Source organism: Onychostruthus taczanowskii, unplaced genomic scaffold (assembly GCF_017590055.1).
Source record: "Onychostruthus taczanowskii isolate IOZ18803 unplaced genomic scaffold, ASM1759005v1 scaffold34, whole genome shotgun sequence".
Lineage (NCBI taxonomy): Eukaryota > Metazoa > Chordata > Aves > Passeriformes > Passeridae > Onychostruthus > Onychostruthus taczanowskii.
This window is the reverse complement of record NW_024500794.1, coordinates 6,576,969-6,599,131: the sequence shown is the minus strand read 5'-3', so window position 1 is coordinate 6,599,131 and position 22,163 is coordinate 6,576,969. Positions and strand designations below refer to the sequence as shown.

General features: G+C 42.9%; 1 protein-coding gene across 1 annotated transcript; it reads left to right on the top strand.

Annotated features, from left to right (window-relative positions):
* Positions 1–208: 208 nt before the first annotated feature.
* On the top strand, positions 209–17,610 carry TBX19 (T-box transcription factor 19). Its single transcript, XM_041410939.1, has 10 exons — positions 209–306; positions 2,776–2,997; positions 3,189–3,418; positions 8,855–9,119; positions 10,986–11,120; positions 11,898–11,959; positions 12,999–13,060; positions 13,703–13,891; positions 15,625–15,757; positions 16,609–17,610. The coding sequence occupies exons 3-10, from the start codon at positions 3,222–3,224 to the stop codon at positions 16,841–16,843; spliced, it is 1,278 nt and encodes a 425-aa protein (XP_041266873.1). The 5' UTR covers positions 209–306; positions 2,776–2,997; positions 3,189–3,221; the 3' UTR covers positions 16,844–17,610.
* Positions 17,611–22,163: the final 4,553 nt, after the last annotated feature.

Here is a 22,163-nt window from a genome sequence, read left to right as displayed (position 1 = left end):
CCCTCTCCCATGGCAGCGGTGTGACACAGAGACTGTGCACAATGCAAAGAAGCATCATTCATGGAATCTGGAAGTGTGTTAAAGTAAAATCTCAGGCCCAAGTACATTCAGCTGGTCATGTGCTTGCATATGTGTAAACTTATTATTTCTTTGGCTAATTCTTTTAGGTTGGAAAGATATGTCAGTGGTGAAATATGCCTTCTGCTACATCCAACACAAATTGCTCTTAGGCTGAACTCTTAGAGCTGAAACAATCTTCCCCATGCTGAAAATAGTAATTGGGCTGTTCCCACTAACCAACCACAGGTAACTACTGTCATTTTGGAAAATTTTGAGGTTTCAGGTGTCCTGAGCTGTGGTAGCATAGTTACTAAAATTCAAACTGTGTGAAAGTCAGGTATTTTAAGTTGTTAGATTTGTGGTTTATTTTTTCCTCTGGACACTAGACTTTCAAGAATCAGATACCTTGTATGAGTGATACCCTAAGCACACAAGTGTTACCCACTTCTGTGATGTGAAAGTGCATTTTATTACTGTGCAGGATACAAGTTTTAGTACGATATCCCAAAGTAAAAACATTCATGCTTCTCCCTTAGGTATGCTAGCTGTAAAAAAAATCCGGTCTTATTGATGAAAAACTCTCATCCCAACCCATTACTGGAACAGGTCCATTGTCCATTCCTTCCATACACGCCTCCTTCCCTACAGCTCAGTCCCAGGAGTGCTTTGGGCAAGTGCTTGGCACTCCAAGCAGGACTTCCCTTTCTTTTGCTTTGTGGTGGCCTCCATTTCCAGACAATTTTTTCTGAGCAAATCCTTTCTTTACCTTTAGTGATGCACAAGTGTCTGCTGGTGAGAGAGTTTCACTTCCTCATTTAGAAATTCTTCCACCAATGTAAACTGTTGTTGCTTTTTTGCATGCTTTTGGTTTCCTTTAAGTTCTAAGCATCTTGAGGAAGGTAGATGGGATCTGATTTTTTGAGGCTCTAATCCAGTATCACTCCACTTGAAGCCCTGCAGGAGAGATGGGCAGTGAGTACTTCTGAAAGCCAGGCTGCTTCTCTTTTTATTTGTCTGTAGAAAGAATGGTGTGTAACTACTGGAATATTATAACTTTTATGAGCTGTTGTCTCTTTACCTGCCTTGACTTTGAATCTCCAGATTTCTGAGCAATTATATCTAAAAAGCCTGTATGGAAATAGGGCTTCAGCTAAAAAAAATTCCCAAAGTAACATGTACCTGTTTTAGAAGTTCCTGAAAACCTGAAAATGTTTAATTAAAATTCATGGCACTTCCACCAGCTTCAATTTCTTTATCTATTTGCATCTGTAGTATAATAAAATTTAAAATTGTCTCATATATTTTCCTATGCATTTCCTATGCCACTTGATCACATGCAGGGAAAAATTACAGTAGTAGCTTCTCTCTCCTCTTTGAGTATTTGGAAAGGGGAACCCAAACATAAACATATTCCATTTACACCAGCATACCTGAGATGCAATTATTTTTCAAATGCAAGGTGGTACCCTTCCAGGTACCTAAATATCCTATAGATTTTGAAGTACATTCTTTAGTTGTTCAGCAGTGAAAGTGGGCTGTTTATCAACTAGAAGTTGCTATCTGACACCTGCTAATGTAACTCACCTGAGTTTACTTATAAAATAATCTAGGTATTTTGGTTATGAGTTGAAAATTTAAAAAAAGAAGAGGGGAAGAGGTGTCAGAGTGTGAAGTTTGAAAGCAGCAAAGAATCACAGGATGATTTGGGTTGAAAGGGTGCCAAATAAGGTGCCATCAAGCTCTGGCCATTGTTATTTAGGTGGAAGGTACCTCACAGTTTTTTTAAAGGCGAGATCAGTTGGCCTTGTCAAATGATGGATTTAACTTAAGTTCCCTTTTATAGAGCCTGCCATGGTCTTTTTTGTCTGTAAAAATCCCAACAGTGATCCACCATGTTATTTTGTCTTTCTAAAAGAGACAGAAACGAAGAAATTCAACAGGGACTATTGAATCGAAAGAATGCAAAGCTCTCAATAAGCAGACAGAGAATTTATTTCTCTAAAAATGACCTCTAGGACTACGTTTTCATAATCAAGTCCCTGACTATGTCATGTCCAACAGACTGGAAATTTAAAAGACATTATCAGAGATAGATGTATCACAAGAAGATAGGTACTCCAGTATTTGTTGTATACCAAAGTGTTTACAGGTCACTGTTATTTGTGGGGCTTCCTCTTAACCCTCCAGCAGGGGACTGAGCCCACATCTCGTCTCCTTGAATGCTGAAATTGTTGGAGACCTCAGCAAAATGGTGGCTTTTTTGTGGAGGGCTTGTGTTGTTGGATCAGTCTTGTCAGAGAAGGTCTCAGGATGAGGTGAGAGGGAATGACTTATGGGGATGCTGATGGAGCTTATGCATGAGATGGACCTTGAGCTGGTCAGCAGTGTCAGGCCTCAGACAGTTAATCTCATACCAGCCCCAGAAGTGTGCAGTCTGTCCCTGGAAATGCAGCCAGAGGGGTGTTCAGCCACCTGTAAAGTGCAGCAGTTTTGTGAATGACAGTGGGACCAAGGGATGGATACAATATCCATCAACAATGGAGAATAGGGATGCTGCCTTCTCTTTGTGCACTGCAACCTCACTGCTGCAAGGTCTCTTACTATTATATTTTGATTTAGGAGTGTAGAGGAATGAGGTAAATGCATTTATGCAACATGCATGGTGAAAATATTTTAAGACAACCTTCTCTGTGTAACTATCTTGACTCTTCCTAGCTCCTTCAGTTAGAGTCCGCACCGGCGTGAATGCAATTTCCATGCATTGTTTCAGTCTGGAAATGAAACAATTTTCATTAATGGAAACCTGGTTCTCAAGCAGAACAATTAGACCCACTTCAGGTTGAAAAAAGATAAAAGCATGCTAATTTGGATGGAGGACTCTTCTTTCAAGGCAGCCAATTGAGTCATCAGCCAGCCACCCACCTGACTGTCTAACAGGTAATTAGGAGATAGTCCTCTTTTTGTGTGGAGTGTGTGCGTAAACCTCCACACACTGGTGTCACTGCCCATTGGGACTTCCAGGGGAAAGAGCGAGGCAGTGGCAAAAGAGTGAGGAGAGCACGTTTGTCAGACGGTGCCCAATGAACTGACTTCTTTTTTAATTTTGCTTGTTATTTTTGTCTTTTCAGCAGCTACCTGAAGTTTCTGGCAGTAAAGCTGCCATGGCAGACCTGGGCTGCAAAAAACCCAGCGACTGCACCGTCTCCAGGCTCCTCAGCGTAGTGGAGAGTGAACTCCGGGCTGGGAGAGACAAAGGCGACCCCACGGAGAAACAGCTCCAGGTTGTCTTGGAGGATGCGACACTCTGGCAGAGATTCAGGGAAGTCACTAATGAGATGATTGTGACCAAGAATGGCAGGTGAGTGATCTGCTCAGCACTGCGGGCTCAGTGGAGGTGACAGCCAGGGGGGTTAAGCTCTGCAATAATAAACTATGTGTGCAGACTCGAGAGAAATGCAATGAGCACACTGGAGTTTATAGGGGACTGCAGCCTTGCAGTCTGCTAAAACCAGTGCTTGAACAAGATGGGGTGACCCTGCTTCTTTTTGGTCACTGCCGAACCATTCCTCCTATGAAGCATGCTGGAAAAATATATAGACTAACTTGTGATTGCACAAAAAGGAAACTTTTGCAAGGGAATATCTCTCAAAACCTTTGTAATGAATTCTTATGCTAATAATCATCAGTCTGTATTAGCAAGTCATCACCTATAGGCTTCAAATTACTGCACAGAAGCAGGTTGGTGTTGTTACACCCAGCTGCAGTTCCCATCCCTCTGGCTTGGGTATTAACAGCTTGTACAAGCAGTCTGTACCAGACTGTGTGCCATAAAACTGCCCTACATGCTCTGTATGTATGTGCAGTCTGAATTGCATGGTCCCACAGTTGTTGCTGGTGCCTTTAGAGACAAGTGTGGAATATTGCTTAATATACACTGTTTTAGAAGGACAAAATATTGTGGTATAAATGGATCACATGTCTTACTATTTGGGGAACACAGAGAGGCACAGGAAAAGAGTGACAAATCTGGTGAGAAGGATGCTAATTCTGAATCAGGCACTAGCTTGAAGAAGGTTCTCCACAGAGGTTCTGCTCTGAACTGGGCTGACAGCAGAGTCCAGCCCATAACAGACAAGCAGTTACCAGAATAAGATTTGCACAATGGTACTAAGGTTTTTATTTAATTTATCCTCGCCAGCCTTTTGCTGCCCCTGACCCCAGCTGTTCCCTCAACATGCACATGTTTTATGAGACGTCTCAGGAGATCCACATAGGAGAGAGGGATTAAGAGATGGAGAGAAAAACTTACTCATGTGGTGTGACTTTCAATAATTTTGCAGACTTTGATTTAGAAGAATTTGTGGATGAAATTGCTCTTGACTGTAGCTTGATGAGGGATATAAGTGAAAGCAGTAAAAATGAAAAATCTTGTCTGTTGGCTCAGCAAGGTGATTCTGCAGAGAGAAGCTACCTTCCCAAAGTACCAGCTCTTGGTGTAAGAGCACTGTTGCCATTCTGATTCCTACTAATAACCTATACTGATAGAAATCTGCTGCTGAGATTCCTTTTAAATCATGAAGCTGCTTTTGCTTCATTTAAATTGCTTTGAAAACGGCTGTTAGGCTACAGATAACTTCTAAGTGGACTTTCACTTGGTGTACAGCAGCTTAAACTGTCTCCCTAGCAGTGTAAGTGACTAAAAATGTGGTAAGATGGGTTTGTCTCTGATTAATTAAATTGGTACAAAGAATCACACCTTATCAATAGGGTTTTTTCAGTTTCTTTCCTTGCAGCTAATGAAAATCATGACTTTACAATGATACTAGTTCCTTCTGAAATGTCAGGGTGAGTGTGTAGATAAAATATTTTTATAATATTGATAAGAGAATATTTTGTTATCTGAATATGGCTGGGTACTTTTTATTTAATTGTGTAAGCTGTATGATTTTTCAAATTTAATTTATACACTCCTTATCAGCCTGATTCTACTTTTCCTATAGCCAGTGACATCTCTAGAAATGTCAGTGAAAGCAGCGATAGAATTCTTTATGATCAAATCACAGCAAAACTAAAAATTACAAAAGTATGTCACACTGCCATTTGCATTAATCCTTTTAACATAGTTACTGTAGCAGAGACTATGAAAAAGGATCTCTGCATTTCTGAAAGTATTTTTCATCAAAAACCACAGCATCACACTAAAACAAAGAAAATACAGACTGTGGCCTGCAGCAAAGAACTCTGAACCATGTTACTCAAAAGGAGACAGACTTGAGACAATTTCCTGTGATTCCTGAGTTTTTCTCAGGCTCAGGATTCTTTAGTGATTGCCTCCAGAGAGATTCTCAGGAAAAAAAATATTGATCTTATTCTGCTGCTGCTAATACAGCAGAATACAACTGAGTAAATACAACTAAACCATTCTTGATGAAGGGTAGATGAAAGCTTTTGAAATCTGTGTCCTACAATGAAAGAGAAGAGCCAGCCTGAACTTTTGTGTGTGGAAACTAAAACAGTTGGTGTGGACAGACACATTGTCAGCAAAGCTCAGAAATTAAACAGAAACCTGATATAGGAGTGTCCCAGAGAATGAAAGTCTAATTGACTAGTGATCCTCAAGTGTTAAATTCTAGCATGCACAATTCTATCTGCTCTGAGTCATCTCTAATTGGTACTGAGGGTCCCAAAATGTCACAGTTAGATGAACCAACTTCGGTGTTAATATACAGATATACCTCTGTGGCTGTATCATACTTCATTATAATAATCACCTGCCCTAGCAATATGCCTAGGGGAAATAGATATATTCTGAACAGGACAGATATTATTAAAATTGAAATATGTGCTATATCACAAAATATATCTCAATGGGTGCAACTGGTAGAGTGGGAAACCATCTCCTATTTTCCTCAGACCTATTGTATTCAACTGACACTTCAATATCAAATGCAGTGTTATCTGACTGAGTAGGTTTCGTCTCTCAGTGTTTATACCATACTAGCTAGGCAGTATCCTGAGACTTTGCAATCCCTGTTATTGCCTGGAGACAGGTAGGTGCCACTGTTCCCCTCTGTGTATGGGGAGAATCCATAGGGGATCAGTTCAGGCAGCCATGAGTGGGGAAAAAGAAGCTCTTTCCAGGCTTGAATGCTAAAGCAACTTTACTGGTTACTGCACATTCAAGTTTGATATCAAACATCTTCCCACTCAAGGTCTGCACTGTGGACCTAATTGCAGCAGATTTGCTCTAAATTAATCAAAGAGGCTGAAGTGTTTGGCTGTTGCAGCAAAGGAGGTCACATGTGCACCTACCTGATCATTGAAACAAACATTCTGACTGAAACAAATTTGGAGAAATCACAATTTGCCATGCTAAAATACAGATTTTAACAGTAAAGCTACTTAATCAGCAGAACATGTTAGGTGGTAAGTTTTCCATCGTTAGAGTCTGTACAGTCAAAACTTGCTGGTCCAAGTGAGGCAGGGAATAACTGGGAGTGAAGATGGTTAACTCAGGGAAATGCTCTAATCTTAGTGCTACAGGAGGTTAAAATGGATGGTGCTCTGCACAATCTAGTGACATTAAATTTTCCTGTGGATTATTTTTTTCCTCTAATTCAATTTCAACTATGTATCTAAATATGTTCCTTTGAACATTGACTGGGGGAGATCTAAGCATTGGTAGGAGCAATGCATCCATACTTTCTATCACATCCCAGTTTGGTAGCTGGTACATCCTGATCAGAAAGACATGTGTAGTGTGTCTTGACTAAGCTTCTATTTAATTAGAAAGGTCGTGGTTCACAGTACCTTGGAGACCAGTGAGGAGTGCTGTTCCTCAGGGGTTAGTACTGGGACTAAAGCTTTTGTCACCTTTGTTGGTGAGAGGGTCACACCCTCATCTAGCTTGCCAGCAATGCCCAGCTGTGTGCTCTGGTTGACATGTGAAGGGAAGGGATGTCATCCAGAGGGATCTGGACAGGCTTGAGAGCGGGGCCCACATGAACTTCATAAAGTGAACTTTGTGGTTCTGCATTTTAATGGACAAGGACTCAGGAGTGTTGGTGGACAAGAAGCACAACACGACCCAGCAATGTGCACTGACAGCCCAGAAAGCCAAACACATCCTGGGCTGCATCTAAAGCAGCGTGGCCAGCAGGGCAAGGGAGGGGATTCTCACCCTCTGCTCCATTCTCACGAGAACCCATCTGGACTGCTGCAACCAGCTCTGGGATCTCCAGTACAGGAAGGACATGGACCTGTTGGAGCAAGTCTGGAGGAGAGAACCTCTCCTATGAGGAAAAGCTTAGGCAGCTGAGGTTGTTCAGCCTGGAGAGGAGCGAGACTTTACAGCAGCCTCCCAGTACCTAAAGGGGGCTGCAAAAGAACTAGAGAGGGACTTATTTTATAGGGACATAGAGTGATACAAGGGGTGGTGAGGCACTGGGAAAGGCTGCCCCAAGAAGCTCTGGATGCCTCATCCCCGAAGGTGATTCAAGGCCAGACTGAATGAGGCTCAGAGCAACCTGGTCTAGTGGAAGGTATTGGGGACACCAATCCAGAGACTGGGACAAGATGATCTTTAAGGTCCCTTCCAACCCAAACCATTCTATGGTATCTTCTTCAATACTGCACTGACACATATCAGCAAGTATTAATACTAGATGAAAAATCTCAAATTTCTCAAATTCTGTCTTTCTCTGTCAGCAGAAGGTACTGAATGTATGCAGCAAAAACTATATCAAGGTATCCAGAAAGGTGAGTGGGATGTCATATTGTTAGCAATTTGCATTTGGGTGTCACTAGACAGTATGACTGCAGGGGCAGAGACTTCCAGTGTGCTTTGAAGCAGCCTGGAGTTTCAGCTCCCTTCTTATGTATTTTGGATGTCTTGTATGGCTACCTAAGCCTTGAGAGCTACCTTACCTTAACCCCATTGCTGTGGACCTCGGGCCGTTCCTCTGGTTGCTTGGTATACTCTCTCTTTACCCACAGAGAAAAGGACCTCAGAGATTCATTTGCTTTCGTTGGAATTTATGGTCCATAAAAATGTGGCATGCAGAAATGGTAGTTGCCAGGAGAGGTCAGTATGGAGATGACTGAGGCAGGGAGGCTGGTTACTCATGGAAGAGGAATGTAGGAGGTGATATGTAATAGCAATTACGTGTATTCCTTGACAAGCTAAGAAGCTTAATGAATAGGTTACCTTTGCTGGGAGACACCTCTGTTCTGATGTCCACACGTTATTCCCAGTTCCTGCAAGTGTTGGAGCCCTACTAGCTCTACTGCTGCAGACTTTCAGGTGCCAATTCAGAGCTGTGTGGCATTGATCACAAGCACTGGGACAGATAGAAAACCACTGAAAGTCAAGCTATGAGCTCCTGCAAATCTTCTTTACAAAAGAAAAAAAAAAAAAAGAGGGGATTGAGAAAAGGTGGCATTGGACCTTTGGGCACAAAAGGAGCTTTTTCCCAAAATTAAACAAAGGCAGGATTTCAATTTTAAGCACATGAGATAATGGAAGGCTGGGTAGAAGTTTAGAGCTTGTATGTAAGATGAAACTAAAAGCAAAAAGGACATGGTCAAGCTGCTGAGGTCAGGGAATATTGAAGTATGGGACCAAATTACTGGAGAAACTGGCAGGTGCAAGGTCTGATGGCAAGGGTGGATTGAAGGAAGGGAGGATGTTTTTTTATACTGAGCTAGTCAGTGAGCATCTGGAAACAAACATGCTGAGAGGAGTCTTTCAAGAGCAGTTTCCAGTGGTGTCCCCCCTTTTTGTTTCCCCGACCAGGCGGATGTTCCCTGTTTTGAAGATCAGCGTGTCAGGCTTGGATCCGAATGCCATGTATTCCTTCCTGCTGGACTTTGCTCCGACTGATGGCCATCGCTGGAAGTACGTCAATGGAGAATGGGTGCCAGCTGGGAAACCAGAGCCACCGAACCACAGCTGTGTCTACATCCACCCAGACTCTCCCAACTTTGGGGCCCATTGGATGAAAGCTGCCATTTCCTTCAGCAAAGTCAAACTTACCAACAAGCTCAATGGGAGTGGGCAGGTATGGCCTGATGTTTCCACATCACCTCTTGGCTTCAATTGCAAGCACCTACCAATCAAGAAATATCAAGGGTGCATTTATGTAATTATAGAAGCCCTTACAGGCCTCTTCACCCACAGATGCCAATTATTCTCTGGAGGCCAAATGTAAACAGGGATAAACAGGCCTTAATTGGCACTTTCAGATTTTAATGGACTTCTTGATGTTAAGAGAGACAGAGTGCTGTGGTTTACTTAATCGTCAGGGGTCTTTTCAGAGCTGGTCTTGTGTGCTGGGGATTTTTACATAGGACTTCAGAGAAAGGGGGGAAAAATGGCCACAAGTATTAGGTTTTTGTTGTGCTCCCCAATGTTGTTTGGTGTAAGTGGAATGTTGGCAGGAGTCAGATGGCAGAATAAAAGGCTGCTCCTAAATGAAATAATTACTGTGTCTGCTTCTACATCATGATAATTATCAATATTCTATTGAATCAGCTTTGGCCTTTGGAAGGAAACCACATGTACCAGAAATAAGTGACTTTCTCTTTGAACCGCTTAAAAATACAAACAGGAAAATTAGTTTTGTTTCATATTTTATTTTTGATGATGCATCTAAAGGCAAAATGTTGCACAAGACCTTTTGTTTGCTTGTTTGTTTGGTACAAAACTCCTACGGTGGATGATACTTGTCAGCCCAGAATCAACTTCTTTCATGTAAATGTTATATGCTCTCAATCTGTTATTTCCATTAGGTTTGTGAGGTACCTCTGTAAGCTTAGTGCTCTAATGAGGTAGGAAATTATCTCAGGTTTTACTGGTTGGAGAACAGGAGGATGATCTGACTTTTCCTTAGTCATATGTGGAACCAGCACACAAGAATTATTGTAGAGCATAGAACAGGATCTGAGTTTGCAAGTGCTTGTCATGTGTCCAGGATCGCAGAAAAGTCAAAAGCCTCAGAAAAATATGCATGGGGGGGAGAAAAAAGCTACAGGAAACTTGGAGGGTCAAAGAGTCCCTGGGGAAAAAAACAGGGGAACACTCTGTATATATATGAAGGAGAGCAAAATAGTAGAAAGCAGGAGAGGAAAAACCATATGAGAAAGAGAACCCAAACAAAAGTTACTAAACAATAAATGACTGAAGCTTCCTTTGCTTTCTTTTGAAATCATGATCATAGTGTTAAAAGAAACCATGTTCCCACTCTGTGCTTCAGCTGCCCCTTCTGTGATGGTATTAGAAAGTAATTGATGACTATCAGTGCTTTATGCTAATAGCTGTGTTCTTTCTTATATATACATATATATGTGTGCATGTACATGTATGTATGTATGTATACATCACTTTGCACAGTACAAATTAAAAAAAAAAATTTCTTGCACCAGAACCAATTAAAGGACCTAATAGACTTCCTGGAATCAATGCTGTTCACAACTTTTATTGCTAGTTTAGACAATCTGCCAAGGCCTGTTTGGATACACTTAATCTTTCCCAGAGAGGAGTCTGGATGACTGCCTTAGCTTCCTCCTGGCACCTTTTCTGTGATGGTGATTCTGGTCTTTCAGACAGCAGAAGCAGGACAGGGAGTGCCCCTGAGCTGTTTCAGCAGCCCCTAGTGCAGTGGGAGCCCAGTGGTTTGAGGGCCATGGCTGCTAACACAAATATCACTGCTGCTGCTGCTGCATCCAAAGCCTTAAGTCCAGTCCAGTGAAGTCTCATTCTGTTCAGCCTGTGGTTGTTGCAGGTGAGGAAGGCACCTGCCCCCCTGTTTCAGGAGTCACTGGCTGGCGAGGTTCAGCAGCGACAGCTGCTCTGTCACAGAGCCAGAGGGTGGCTGCGAGGTACCAGAGTGGCACTGGGGGCTGTCTCTCTGTTTTGTTTCCTGCAGATAATGCTGAACTCCCTGCACAAATACGAGCCCCAGGTGCACATAGTTCGCGTAGGAGGCCCCCACCGGATGGTGATGAACTGCTCCTTCCCTGAGACGCAGTTCATAGCGGTGACTGCCTACCAGAACGAAGAGGTAGGCAGGTGTACGCTGTGCTCTGGTCACCGCTGATAAGATCTGTTAGAAGCTGATTTGCTACAAGACCAGCAAGCCTTTTCTTGTTTCCCCACCAGTTCTATGCAGTGTAATACTCCATCCAGTCTGATACTCTGTTTTTTCTCTGTAGTAGAATGTTGTCTAATCTAGTGTCTGGCTTCAGGACTAAGCCAAGTTTAGCTTAATATCCTGCCACAGCTGCATATTCCAGACTGGTCCATCTGTCCCAGCATCTCAATCCTTTGCTGGAAATAAAAGCCAACAGCCCTACAGTCAAGCCCAATATCTTTCTCCAGCAATAACTGATAGTCATAATGATAACCCTATCTCTCCATGTTCCCTATAATACATAAAACTGCAGAATAACACAATATTGCTTGGGAAAATTTCTGCCCTTGAGGGATGCTTTGGACTATAAGGATTGCTAACTCCTAAGCCACATCCCATAGCTAATGTTGCTGCAGATTTTATTTGTACTTGATAGGAATTCAGTGTGCAAACCCTCTTGAAAGGGTCCACCATTCCACCACATTTACCAGACAAGCTCATGCCAGGCTACCCCAGCTGGTGTTTTGCCTGTGGCATTGATCAGTACACAGCAAAGCTGTCTCCTACACAGCCCTGGGAAACACCAAGTGTGGGGATATATTTTAGGTTAACCCAGGCAGTTCCCCTCAGATTACTCTGGAGGATGTTTTGTCACGTTTCTATTTCAAATTGCCTTCACTAACATGCCTTGTTTTCTGTAAACTCAAGATAACAGCTCTCAAAATCAAGTATAATCCCTTTGCCAAAGCCTTCCTGGATGCAAAGGAAAGGTGAGTTCATATTTTGTTTTTTTTTTTTTTGATCCAGTAGCTTTTTGCTGCTGATATGGTTAAAACTGTGACATCACCATATGAAAGATAAATTACATAACTGAATCTTGTTTCTGCTAAATCCAGAGTCACTCCAATGGTATTATGGGGGAGACTATATAATTATTATAATACGTGCTGGAACGGCTCAACATTCTCTTGGGGATCCTGGCACTTATGTCTGTCTACACAGAAAGCCTGAAATGAGGTGGTGTGAGCTTCCCCAGTAGTGTGATACCCCACATATGTCCACTACGCTATACTTGCACTCCAATGAATCCTGTAATTTGATAGGTCAGGGAGAAAAAATGTTAACTCCAAGTGTCAAAAAGCATAGTTGAAGTGAAATTACAATGTAACTGTAATGTACATTACAGTTATGCCGTAATGTAACTACATTGCTGTTATTAAGTCTGTGTGATAATTTATGATGGGTTTATTAAAGGTAAGACATCAGAGATGCTTCCATCGGAAATTAATTGTAGTTCATCTTGTAAAATTTTCCTCGCATCAGCCACGTTAATGTACAGTGGCATCCAAATGATGCATTCTAGCCCATAATTTCTAATTAATTTTGTTTGGACCTCCTTTATCTTCTGACATGTGATGTGTCCCACGTGCCTGCAGGAGAATCTGTATTTCCTTTCATTCCCCTCACCAATTAAGAAGTTGCTGTGTCTCAGTTTCCAGCTGGGGAAGGGGGAATGCAGCCTTCAGCTTGCCTGCAAGCAGGAATGGTGCCTACAGGCAGATTTAGAATTCCATGTTCAGCTCACAAATATGGCAAAAAATTAGGAACATTTTTGTTTATGTCATCAAACAAAAGCTCCAGCTTCCTTTATGGTAGAATGGAGGAAGGTTTACTGCTGCCTAGCAAGGTTAAAGAAGAGAGATTTCCCTCCTTTTTTACTCACTTCTCCAATTTTTAATTCATAGTTCTGGTTATAACTTTTGTAATTTTTCAATGAGAGCACTTATCACTAAGTATTTTGCTTTTCAGAAGTCATTCCAAGGATGCTCCAGAGACAATCTCTGAAGGTCAACATATGACATATTCTCACTGTAAGGTTTTTATTTATGTCAGGTGCAAGTTTTGTGAGATATGATGGGTGCTGGGAACCTGGGCCTTGCTTAACTGTTTCATGCTGGTCACTTACTGAGTCCTGAATTGTGTTCATAGAGAGGGACCCTTTAAAAAAAATAAGAATATTGAAGAGACCTCACAGTAGGAAATAATGTGAGAGGTCCTGCAGAGGGATCATTTTCAATACAATCCAATTTTTCAATATTAAAAGGAATCTAGAATCAAGATGATATATGACGTTTTTAGAGTTTTCTTACCCCTTTGTTTTATATTTGTGAATGTTTTTGTTACCTATAAATTTATCTTTCATGGGTAAACAGGTAAAAAAAAATGAGGGGAAGCAGAAGCTGCATTTGCTTTACTGATAGCTTTTCTTTCATTTGTTCTTTAATGTTTGTGACATTTTCTGGTTGCTTTCAGCTCTTGTTTTCAGTGTTGGTGGCTTGGGAGGGAGGTGGAGGGCTGCTATTTTTTTGTCAGTTTTTTCACAAACCAGTATCTTAGCATCTGCTAGGTATTTCTGAGGCACAGCTGATTCTGCAAGAAGGCTGGCTATTTCTTAGTTGTATTGTAGCACTTACAGCAATAGTAATAGTTTTGTTCTCTCTTTTCTCTCAAAGTGGGTGGCTGGTTGATTTCCAACCCAGATCCAATGTGTGCCTCGGGAAGCTCTAATTACCAGTACAGCGGAGCTCTGCCTCTGCCTGCTCCGCAGGCTCCCCACAGCTGTGAGAGATACTCAGCCCTGCGAGGCCATCGGGCTGCTCCATACCCACCCTCCTACATGCAGAGGAATCACTCCCCTACAGGTATTCCTGGAGCACTGCTCTGCTGCCTCTGCCTGCCTGCCCCTTTCCTTAGGTTAGCACAAGCACTGGAGCAAGGCTGAGCTCAGGCTAGGAAAGGACATGGTGAGTCTCTGGGACAACCTGCACAGAGCCCTTCAGCACCTGGGGTGACTGAGGCAGCAAAACAAGAGGGACCAGGAACTGGGTGCTCTCTTAGTGGTAAACCAGAGTGTATGGTCTTGCTTTCACTACAGCTTCCAGTTATACAAAAAGAGCATTGCAGGTCTTCTTTCAATGTCCTGCCATGGCAGAGTTGAGTTCTCAAGTCAAAGCAGCTCTCAGGTGGGAGCTGATGTGAGGCGAAGGCATTTTGGTATTGTCAGAACATCCTTTGAGTCCCTTTCGCTTTCTAGATCTGAGTGCAAATCCAGAAATTGATTATACTTTGATCAGAAGAAGTGTGTCGGAAAGCAGAGTAGGGATAAAGTAATCTACTTGCTAATTATAATTTAGCAAGAATTCCTTTAATGGAAGTATTTATCATGGAAGGGTTTGGCTTGAAAGGGATCCTAAATATCATTCTGTTCCAATCTCCCTGCCATGGGTAGGGACACTGTCACATGTCCCAGTTAGATGGTGACAGGGGTGTGACAGACCCCCACTTTGAGCTGCGCTGAATCCCAGCTACCAGTGGGGGTGCAGTGCGGAAACAAAGAGCAGCACGGTCCTGGGGCAGAACTGGGGTAACTTTATTCAATGGCAAAACTCCCCCTCCCCAGCATCCCAGGACCCCAAACTGAGGGCAGACAACAACTTATAAATGGGGGGGAGGTCTCAGGGGAGAATACGATCTTTAACTAATCAGGAGAACTGGGGGTGGAACACAAGGTGGGGAAAACAATGTGTAAACCAATAAAGAATTTCAAGGGAGGAGAACAGCTTCAGTGAACTAATGGGGTTTGGAAAAATACAAAACTGACAGGGAAATTTCGAGGGGGAAGGCAGGTTCGGGGAGGGATTAACATTTAATGAAAGGAGGAATAAGGAAGGTTCTGGGGAAAGGGCAGGGACAGGAGGGGTTAGCAACTGGGAAGGGGAAGGGGTTTAAAACTTGGCAGGGAGCAGCTAAGTAACAAACAGAAAAACCAACACTTAACTAAACTAAATGACAATGAGGGAGAAAGTCTAATTTTAGAAACATAAAATACAAAATTGGAAACCTGTGCCACTCTAAAGGCAGAAAAAGGACAGCGTAAGGAAATTAAAAATATTATAACTCAAACAGTCATTATACTAATAAAACAAAAAAAAAAACACATTACCACAGGGCACCTTCCACTAGATCAGGTTGCCCAAAGCTCCATTCAACCTGGCCTTGAAAATTTGCAGGAATGGGGCAGTATTTATAAAACTTTATTAAGTATTTCAGCTCAAATTATAAGGAAATCTGTATCAAAACATTGCCTGATATATGTCAATTATGAAAAACTATTAGTCAGACTTGCAGAAATGCAAATCCTATGTCTGTCATGTTGTAACTTCTCATGTATCACACCTGGGATTGGAATGGCACCTTGCTACTCTCTTAATGACACGGGAATTTTGCCCTGTGGTTGGCACTTTTGTCCTGTTACCTCTGGTTGGGCACTTCATGATCAGATTGCTGCCTTAAACCTGTCCGTGTTTTGCTGTCTTAAGACATTGTCTGCAATGTCAGTGAGGATTTGTTTGTTGCTTTTTTTCCCTCCCCAAAGTTAACTTATTGGACAGCTCCAGCAATAATCTTCAGGTATTCTCAGGACACGACAGCTGGACTTTGCCATCTTCTCCACACACTAATTTGCTCTCAGTGCCACACACAAAGGGAGGTGCCAGCCCTGGACCCAGGTAAGGTTACAGGAAAACTGCTAGTATGAGGAGCACTGAGGCTGGTAGGACTGTCCTGGTGATTTGCCCTTTGTTCCAAACTTTAATCAGTGTCTGGGATTTGAAATGTGTCCTAAGTGCCCAATTCAAGATTCCTGGGCAAATCTTTCTGACAAGCTAATCATCTTCTGCTCTATGCGAGCTTCATTTTAACCCAGCACTGCTGAAAACCAGGATCTTGAAACACCTACAAAGAATTCTGGTCTCTACAATCTGTGAGCATTTTAAAACCAAATTATTTTTCTTCCTATATTACTCACTATTATCCTGCATGAAATGAGGATCCTATTCTAGGGGTAAATGGAATTTATACGTGGACAATCAATTAATTATCAAATATTTTCCCTTATTTTCCCCAAAGGAATGCAATAATTTCTTCTCTAACTTAGGTGTCAAGAAAATCAGCTACAATTTCAAATGCACTGTTGTCTGATTGAGTAAGTTTTCTTCTCAATGTTTATACCCTAGTAGCTAGGCAGTATCCTGAGACTTTGTGACCTCCCTCTCTAGAAGCTCTTCTGACTCAGATCCTAAGATGGGAAGAAGAGAAGTCACAGAGGCACATAAAAAGATCCTTACATTTTGAAATCTTACATATACTTGTACATTTCTCTCCATGCCTCCCTCCAGGGTCACCAGGTGATGGCTACTGGTGATTTTTCACTTAAAATCTTTGATGCTTATCTCGTTTGGTAACCTGATTTGAATAGCTACCTTTTAACAGATAGTGAAATTGACTTTACTGTGGCAAATCTTATGCAGGCTAAATGCTTTGAAATAAGTCATTTGATCTGTGCTGCTTCTTTTTCCAGCCACTACCCTTGCCTGTGGACAGTGAGCAACAGCGCTGTAAATGTTGCCAACCCAGGAAGTGAGGTGAACAGCAACCCTCCAAGTGTGTTTTTAAGGGGTAATGTCCCCTTACCTGCTGCATCATCAGTGGAAATCCCTCTGCAGGGAATGGTGTCTGGCAGCATGGAAGCACAAGGGGAAGGCACTCTCACCAGACTGACTGACTCTGCGTGGACATCCTCACACTCCTTTTAATGGACAGGCAGCTCCTGAGGGAAGCTCAGCCAAGCAAGACTGACACAAATGGCACATGATCTCCAAGGAGTGCAGTGCAGAGATGTATGCAGGAAAAAGACTTCATCACTTCCCATCATGTACCTTTTGTGTGCCAGCTAAGCCAAAATGCAAAGGCAGGAAATATTATAGGAACCAGCTTGTTACTGCAACTTTTATGCTTCATTCAGGATAATGTCCAGAAATAATCTTTTTAGTTAGCTTTGCTTCTATATCACATTAAAAATGGTCAGAGACATGGGACTGAGTGAAGCAGACATGGCAGCTGGATACCCGCATGTCATTGTAGAAGTTCCTTCTGTAACTAACAGCCAAGTCCAGGGAAAATTGTGACCAAGTTTGCAACTTGTCATTTGAAGGGACAGCACTGTTTTAAAGGCTTTCTGAATCTCTTACATAGAGGCTTTCACAACACCCGAAACTAAACCCCTCAGGGGATGAACATCTGACATCCTAATCCCACCTGCATACAGCATTCTCTGTCCCCTTCCCTTCTTCAGCTGCTGTTTGCTGTGTGTGTGCCGTGGGGACAGTGGGCAGACTCAAAGTGCTCAAGTGGTCGCGTTGTAGCAGGAGGGTGAAGAGCAGCTAGTTTCGCATTCTAGAGTCTGATGTTACAGTCTTGGAAATGGAAAGCTCCAGTGTTTCCAATATGTGCTATTTTTGAAAGGGTGGAGGGAAAATAATTATAGAAAAAATGTTCAGCTTGCATTTCCACTTTGCTTTAGCTATATTGTACAAATAAACTACGAATACATGGTGTATTATCTCCTCAGTGCCTTTCCAAGGTGTAAACACACACAACAGTCTTTCTCACCTAACAACCTCTGAGCTATTTAAAGCAGCTCTGCGAGAAGCAAGTTGACAGAACAGGAATTTTTTATTCCTTGTCCAGTTACTGGGTGTAAGCTCCTGGGCATGGTATTTCATGTCTTCATATCTGTTTCCCTTCTCACTTTGTCTGCTTCAGCTTCCTTTTTCTGGCTACTGCTTTTCCGATCCTGCATGAGTGTACAACATTTAGCACAGTCCTGATCCTGTCTGGGATTTCTAGCCACTCCTGTGATGCAAATAACAACAGTCATCCCCCAGTCTTCCTTGTCCTTTCATGTATGCCCTGAGGCAAGCCCTATCAAATTCTCAGAGAAGAATTTTGCTGTTTGGTCTCTATAAAGAAAAACTAAAGAAATCTGCAAGCTAACTAATGTAGATATGTCCCTGTATAATGCAATGCCCAGCAGCAATTCTGGTCTCTTTAGAGTCATGTACATTGGTAGGGGACCATCTCCAGCATAGAAGAGGATTCTCTAAAGCTCCTGTGAGCTGATGTCTCTGCTTCTGCTAGATACAGCAACATTCCCTTTGTTGACACTCATTTACTGCATACAGATTCTGGGAGCAACATTCTATTTTGGGTAGACATTAGAGGCAGCAGCAAGAGGAGCCTTTTGATACACATCTGCCTGGTGAACTCAGCAAGCTTCCGTTTGATATTCTATTACCTGGCCCAGAACCACCCCCTTAAGTTGCTCTCAGTGTTATGCATTTTCATCTGGCTTTTCAGATCTGCTGCAGGCAAGATCATGTGCCAGAATTACTCAATAACAGTTAGTTTTGTTGACTTGTGCTGCAATCCCCCAAGATCAAAGTAATACAGTTGCTTTGGGTGTGCATTTTTATTAATAGCAGCATTGGTCCAACAAGAGTTAATAGAGTGCAAACAGCTCTGCATCCTGCTCTCAGTCTAATCGTTGTCAGTTCTGACTGCAAATCTGCCTTCCCACGTTCTGACAAAAGCTTGGTGATGAGTTTGTCAATGTTATGTTTCTCTACCTTGCGGCAAGAAATATAAGTAGGTGTTTCTCTCAAAAATAACTCTGCTTTACAGATGAGGTTTATTAACAAACTTATGCTACCCTCTTCTGGCTGTTCAGCTCTCCACAGACATACCATACACAGAGTCTACATTAAGATGCTAAAAAGCAGGCAAGTGGTGACTTCTCTGTGTTCCAGGACTTGCAGTGCTTTTTTCATGGTTAATGAATTGGATAATTTCTTATCCCATATTACTGCATTACAGTAATATGCAAGTAATTATAAGGTGTTACTCAAACTGCATTATTTCACAAACCAACAATGTAGGGGAACATCTAATTAGTTTTCCTGAGAGTCCCATAGGATTGGAAGAATTTAAAAATTATCAAAATGAACAGTCAAAGTAATTTTTCTTCCTTTTCACTGTAAAAGCAGCCATGACTCATGTCACAGGAGGCAAAAAGTTCTGAGATCTCAAAACTGAGCTAAGTCTTTGTCATTGCAGAAAATCTGATTTAGCGTGACCCTGAGAAATGACACAGAAAGACAAAAATACCCTTGGTTTGCTCACTACCCTTGCTCCCATCTCAGTATAAGCTGGCATTTGTAACCCAAAGCTGTGGGCTTCAGGATAGCAGGGAGTATACTGATCTCAGATTTCGTGTTGGGGAGTCCTGCAAGGAACAGGGAGTAGGACCCAATCCCTATGGGTTCCTTCCAACTTGAGATCTGTGATTCTTGATTCTGATCCATAATTTTGCAACTCTGGTAAATGATTTGGGAACTGCTGTCTGGTTTGGACAGATTACTTCTAAGCAGCAGACGCACTGGAGAAAGATTTTGCTACCTGTTGACAAGAAAAACTGCTGTTCTATCTTCACAGCTCTCCTTTCTCAGCACAATGGACTTCCCCACAGCAAAGTAACAGGCTGGGATGCTGGCTGCAGTGTTCTCCTGTGGGTGGCAGATTCCCTTAAACTGTGTATAAAACTGTTCCTCTCCTAATAAACCATTGCTATGGATTTGGTTTTGCTTAGTACATCATTACTATGGATTTGGTTTTGCTTCAGAACACTTGTTTCTCAGCAGATTTCTGCTTGGCATTAGAACCCATACAAGTGAGTATTTCCCTGATTGTTGTAAGCCGTAACCAAAATGGCAGCATGAAAAGAGAGCAAAGAGCCCTCTCTGCAGTTTTTATATATGTTTTGATAAAATCACTTCCTGACTTTGTGGAAAAGAAATATACTACAAGACTGGAATAGCTCTTTAGAGGTCTCCAGGGTAGATATGCTACCTGGTATTAATGACAGTTTGTAATTTTTAACCTAATTTGATCATGAAGCTTACACGGTAGGTTTTTGTCCTGGCAGAAGCAATGCTGGGTACATGGCTGGTACCCCTCAGGCCTCTCCCCAGGGCAGACAAGGGGCCAGGGCTTGGGAACACAGCTCCAAGCAAATCTCCATATTATTAGAGGAAGGAATCCTTTATTTTCAGTATTTGCAGGACTTTAGCACTGTACTCACCTACTAAATGTGAGGTTGCAGGGTGGATTTTGTGACACCTCATTTAAGCATATTAAAAAAGTGGAGCGTAGGTATGCAGTTTGTGGTGGTTGGGAGCAGGGCTGTGGCTGAGCCTCATCCCTAATGGGTGCAGCTGTGAAAAGCAGGTGAGTAGCATTGAAAGCAATGAGCCATGGAGTGCCCAGGTGCACTGACCCATTACCAAAGGGAACAGAGGTCACACAGGTGCAATGCATGCAAGATGAAGGGTACAAAAGGTTGAGCTAAAGAACAAGAAGGGCAGACACTTGAAGCCTTCTGATAGAGTATGGTGTTGCTCTGTATGGGGATGCTTAAAGCTTTCTGGTATTGTAGGGTGATACTCTGTGGGTTGTGGCCATCTTGATTGAAATATGTGCTGTGGTAGCAGAGGGAAGTAGTTAATGAGAGCAGAAGAGCTATAAAGTAAAAACCCCGAGATGTCAGGACAGCCTGGTTCCCTCTGATGCCGCAGTTCCTGCCCTGCAGTCTGCAGCTGCCACTGGGCCTTGATGTCCCTGTCCTGGGAGCCTGTCCCTAAGTCCTTCCTGGTGGCTCCAGTGGCCCCTGGACTGGGGCTTCTCCTTAGCCTTCCTGCTGGCCTGAGACATCTGCCTTTTGTCTCAGGCTTTTCCCTTGCGGTTTATTTTCCTGGCTCTGGGACATGGGACGTGTCCCAGTAAGGCAAGGAAGCGCCTCTGGCTAAGCCCAAGGAAGTGTGGAGCAGATTTTTTCTCAGACCTCCCAGCTCCCCAGACATGTCCCTTTGTGAGCCCGAATGGAAGGCTGGTGCCTGCAGCTTTCTGGGTGCTGAAATAAATGGGCAGGAGATCTTTCTCCTTTTTAATGCCTTTAATAAAGAGATTCAGCTCAGGTGGGGAGAAATCGACGGGTCGCGCCCACGCCGCCGCTGCTCCCAGGAGTGGCACGGAGGAGGAGGGTGATGCAGCTCTGTCCGCTGGTCTGCAGGCAGAGCTGGGGACTGCATCCTGACAGGAGATTCGCAGATTCCTCCTTTTCGGTCCAACACTTCAGGTCCCCTCCCCAGTGAACGTCCTTTTAGGTTAGGGTGAGAAGCAAAAAGGATTAAGACAGGAACTGGACTTCGCGCCCATCCTTAGACATAACCTAGGTCCCCTAATTCTATATTGGCTCATCATTTTTAGGGGTTTTCCTGGAAAACGGGAAGATTTGGAGCAGTGTATTTCTCATCTGCATACGAGGTCTCAGGCCACTCCCATTCTCCTAGTGCTGCCATGTTCAGGTGTTGCTCCCGGGCAAGCACCAGGAGGACAATGGCTAAATCACCAAACATTGACGGGCAATTGAAGAAGAACTCTTAACAATGAAGCTAACTTAACAGCAACAGGTTTTAGCTCTGTAACCTTAAACAAAAATAGATAACTTTTTATTCATAACAGGGCTGTGGGGGATGTGCTCAGCAGCCCGTGTGCCCTCATCCCAAAAAGTCCCTTCTCTCTCCTGTGCTTCACTGTGTCTCTTTGGGAGATGTGCTGCTCTGGCAGCACCTCACTCAGGCCAAGAGAAAGGCTTAATGTGGCATCAGGTGTTCTCTTCCATGACTGTTGAGTCTAAAGGGAATGTCCCTATGCTCTCTGATAGGCAGAAAACTGGAGAGCGATAAACACCCCCTGCCTGAATTCTCCAGTGTGAGCCCAGAGTGAGCTCTTTCCTGTGAGCCAGTCCTGGGCCCCCATCAAGACAGACACCCATGGTCCCGACAGTTTAAGTTTTGCTGCTATTTGTCCACACTGGGTGCTTGGTTCAGCATTCAGGTGTAGCTTTGTTGTGAAGCTGGTTCTGGGTTCTCATCCTTGGGCAGATCCTCTGCACAGCCCATTTGGGTTCTGTGTTTCTGTTTGTTCTTAAATTAAGCTTGGTAACAACTGCTAATATTT

Coding starts and splice junctions, on each gene's coding strand:
- TBX19 (XM_041410939.1), top strand. CDS start 3,222: ATGGCAGACCTGGGCTGCAAAAAACCCAGCGACTGCACCGTCTCCAGG. Junction 13,061..13,702: donor ACATATGACATATTCTCACT/GTAAGGTTTTTA, acceptor TTTCTCTCAAAG/TGGGTGGCTGGTTGATTTCC. Junction 13,892..15,624: donor GAGGAATCACTCCCCTACAG/GTATTCCTGGAG, acceptor CCCTCCCCAAAG/TTAACTTATTGGACAGCTCC.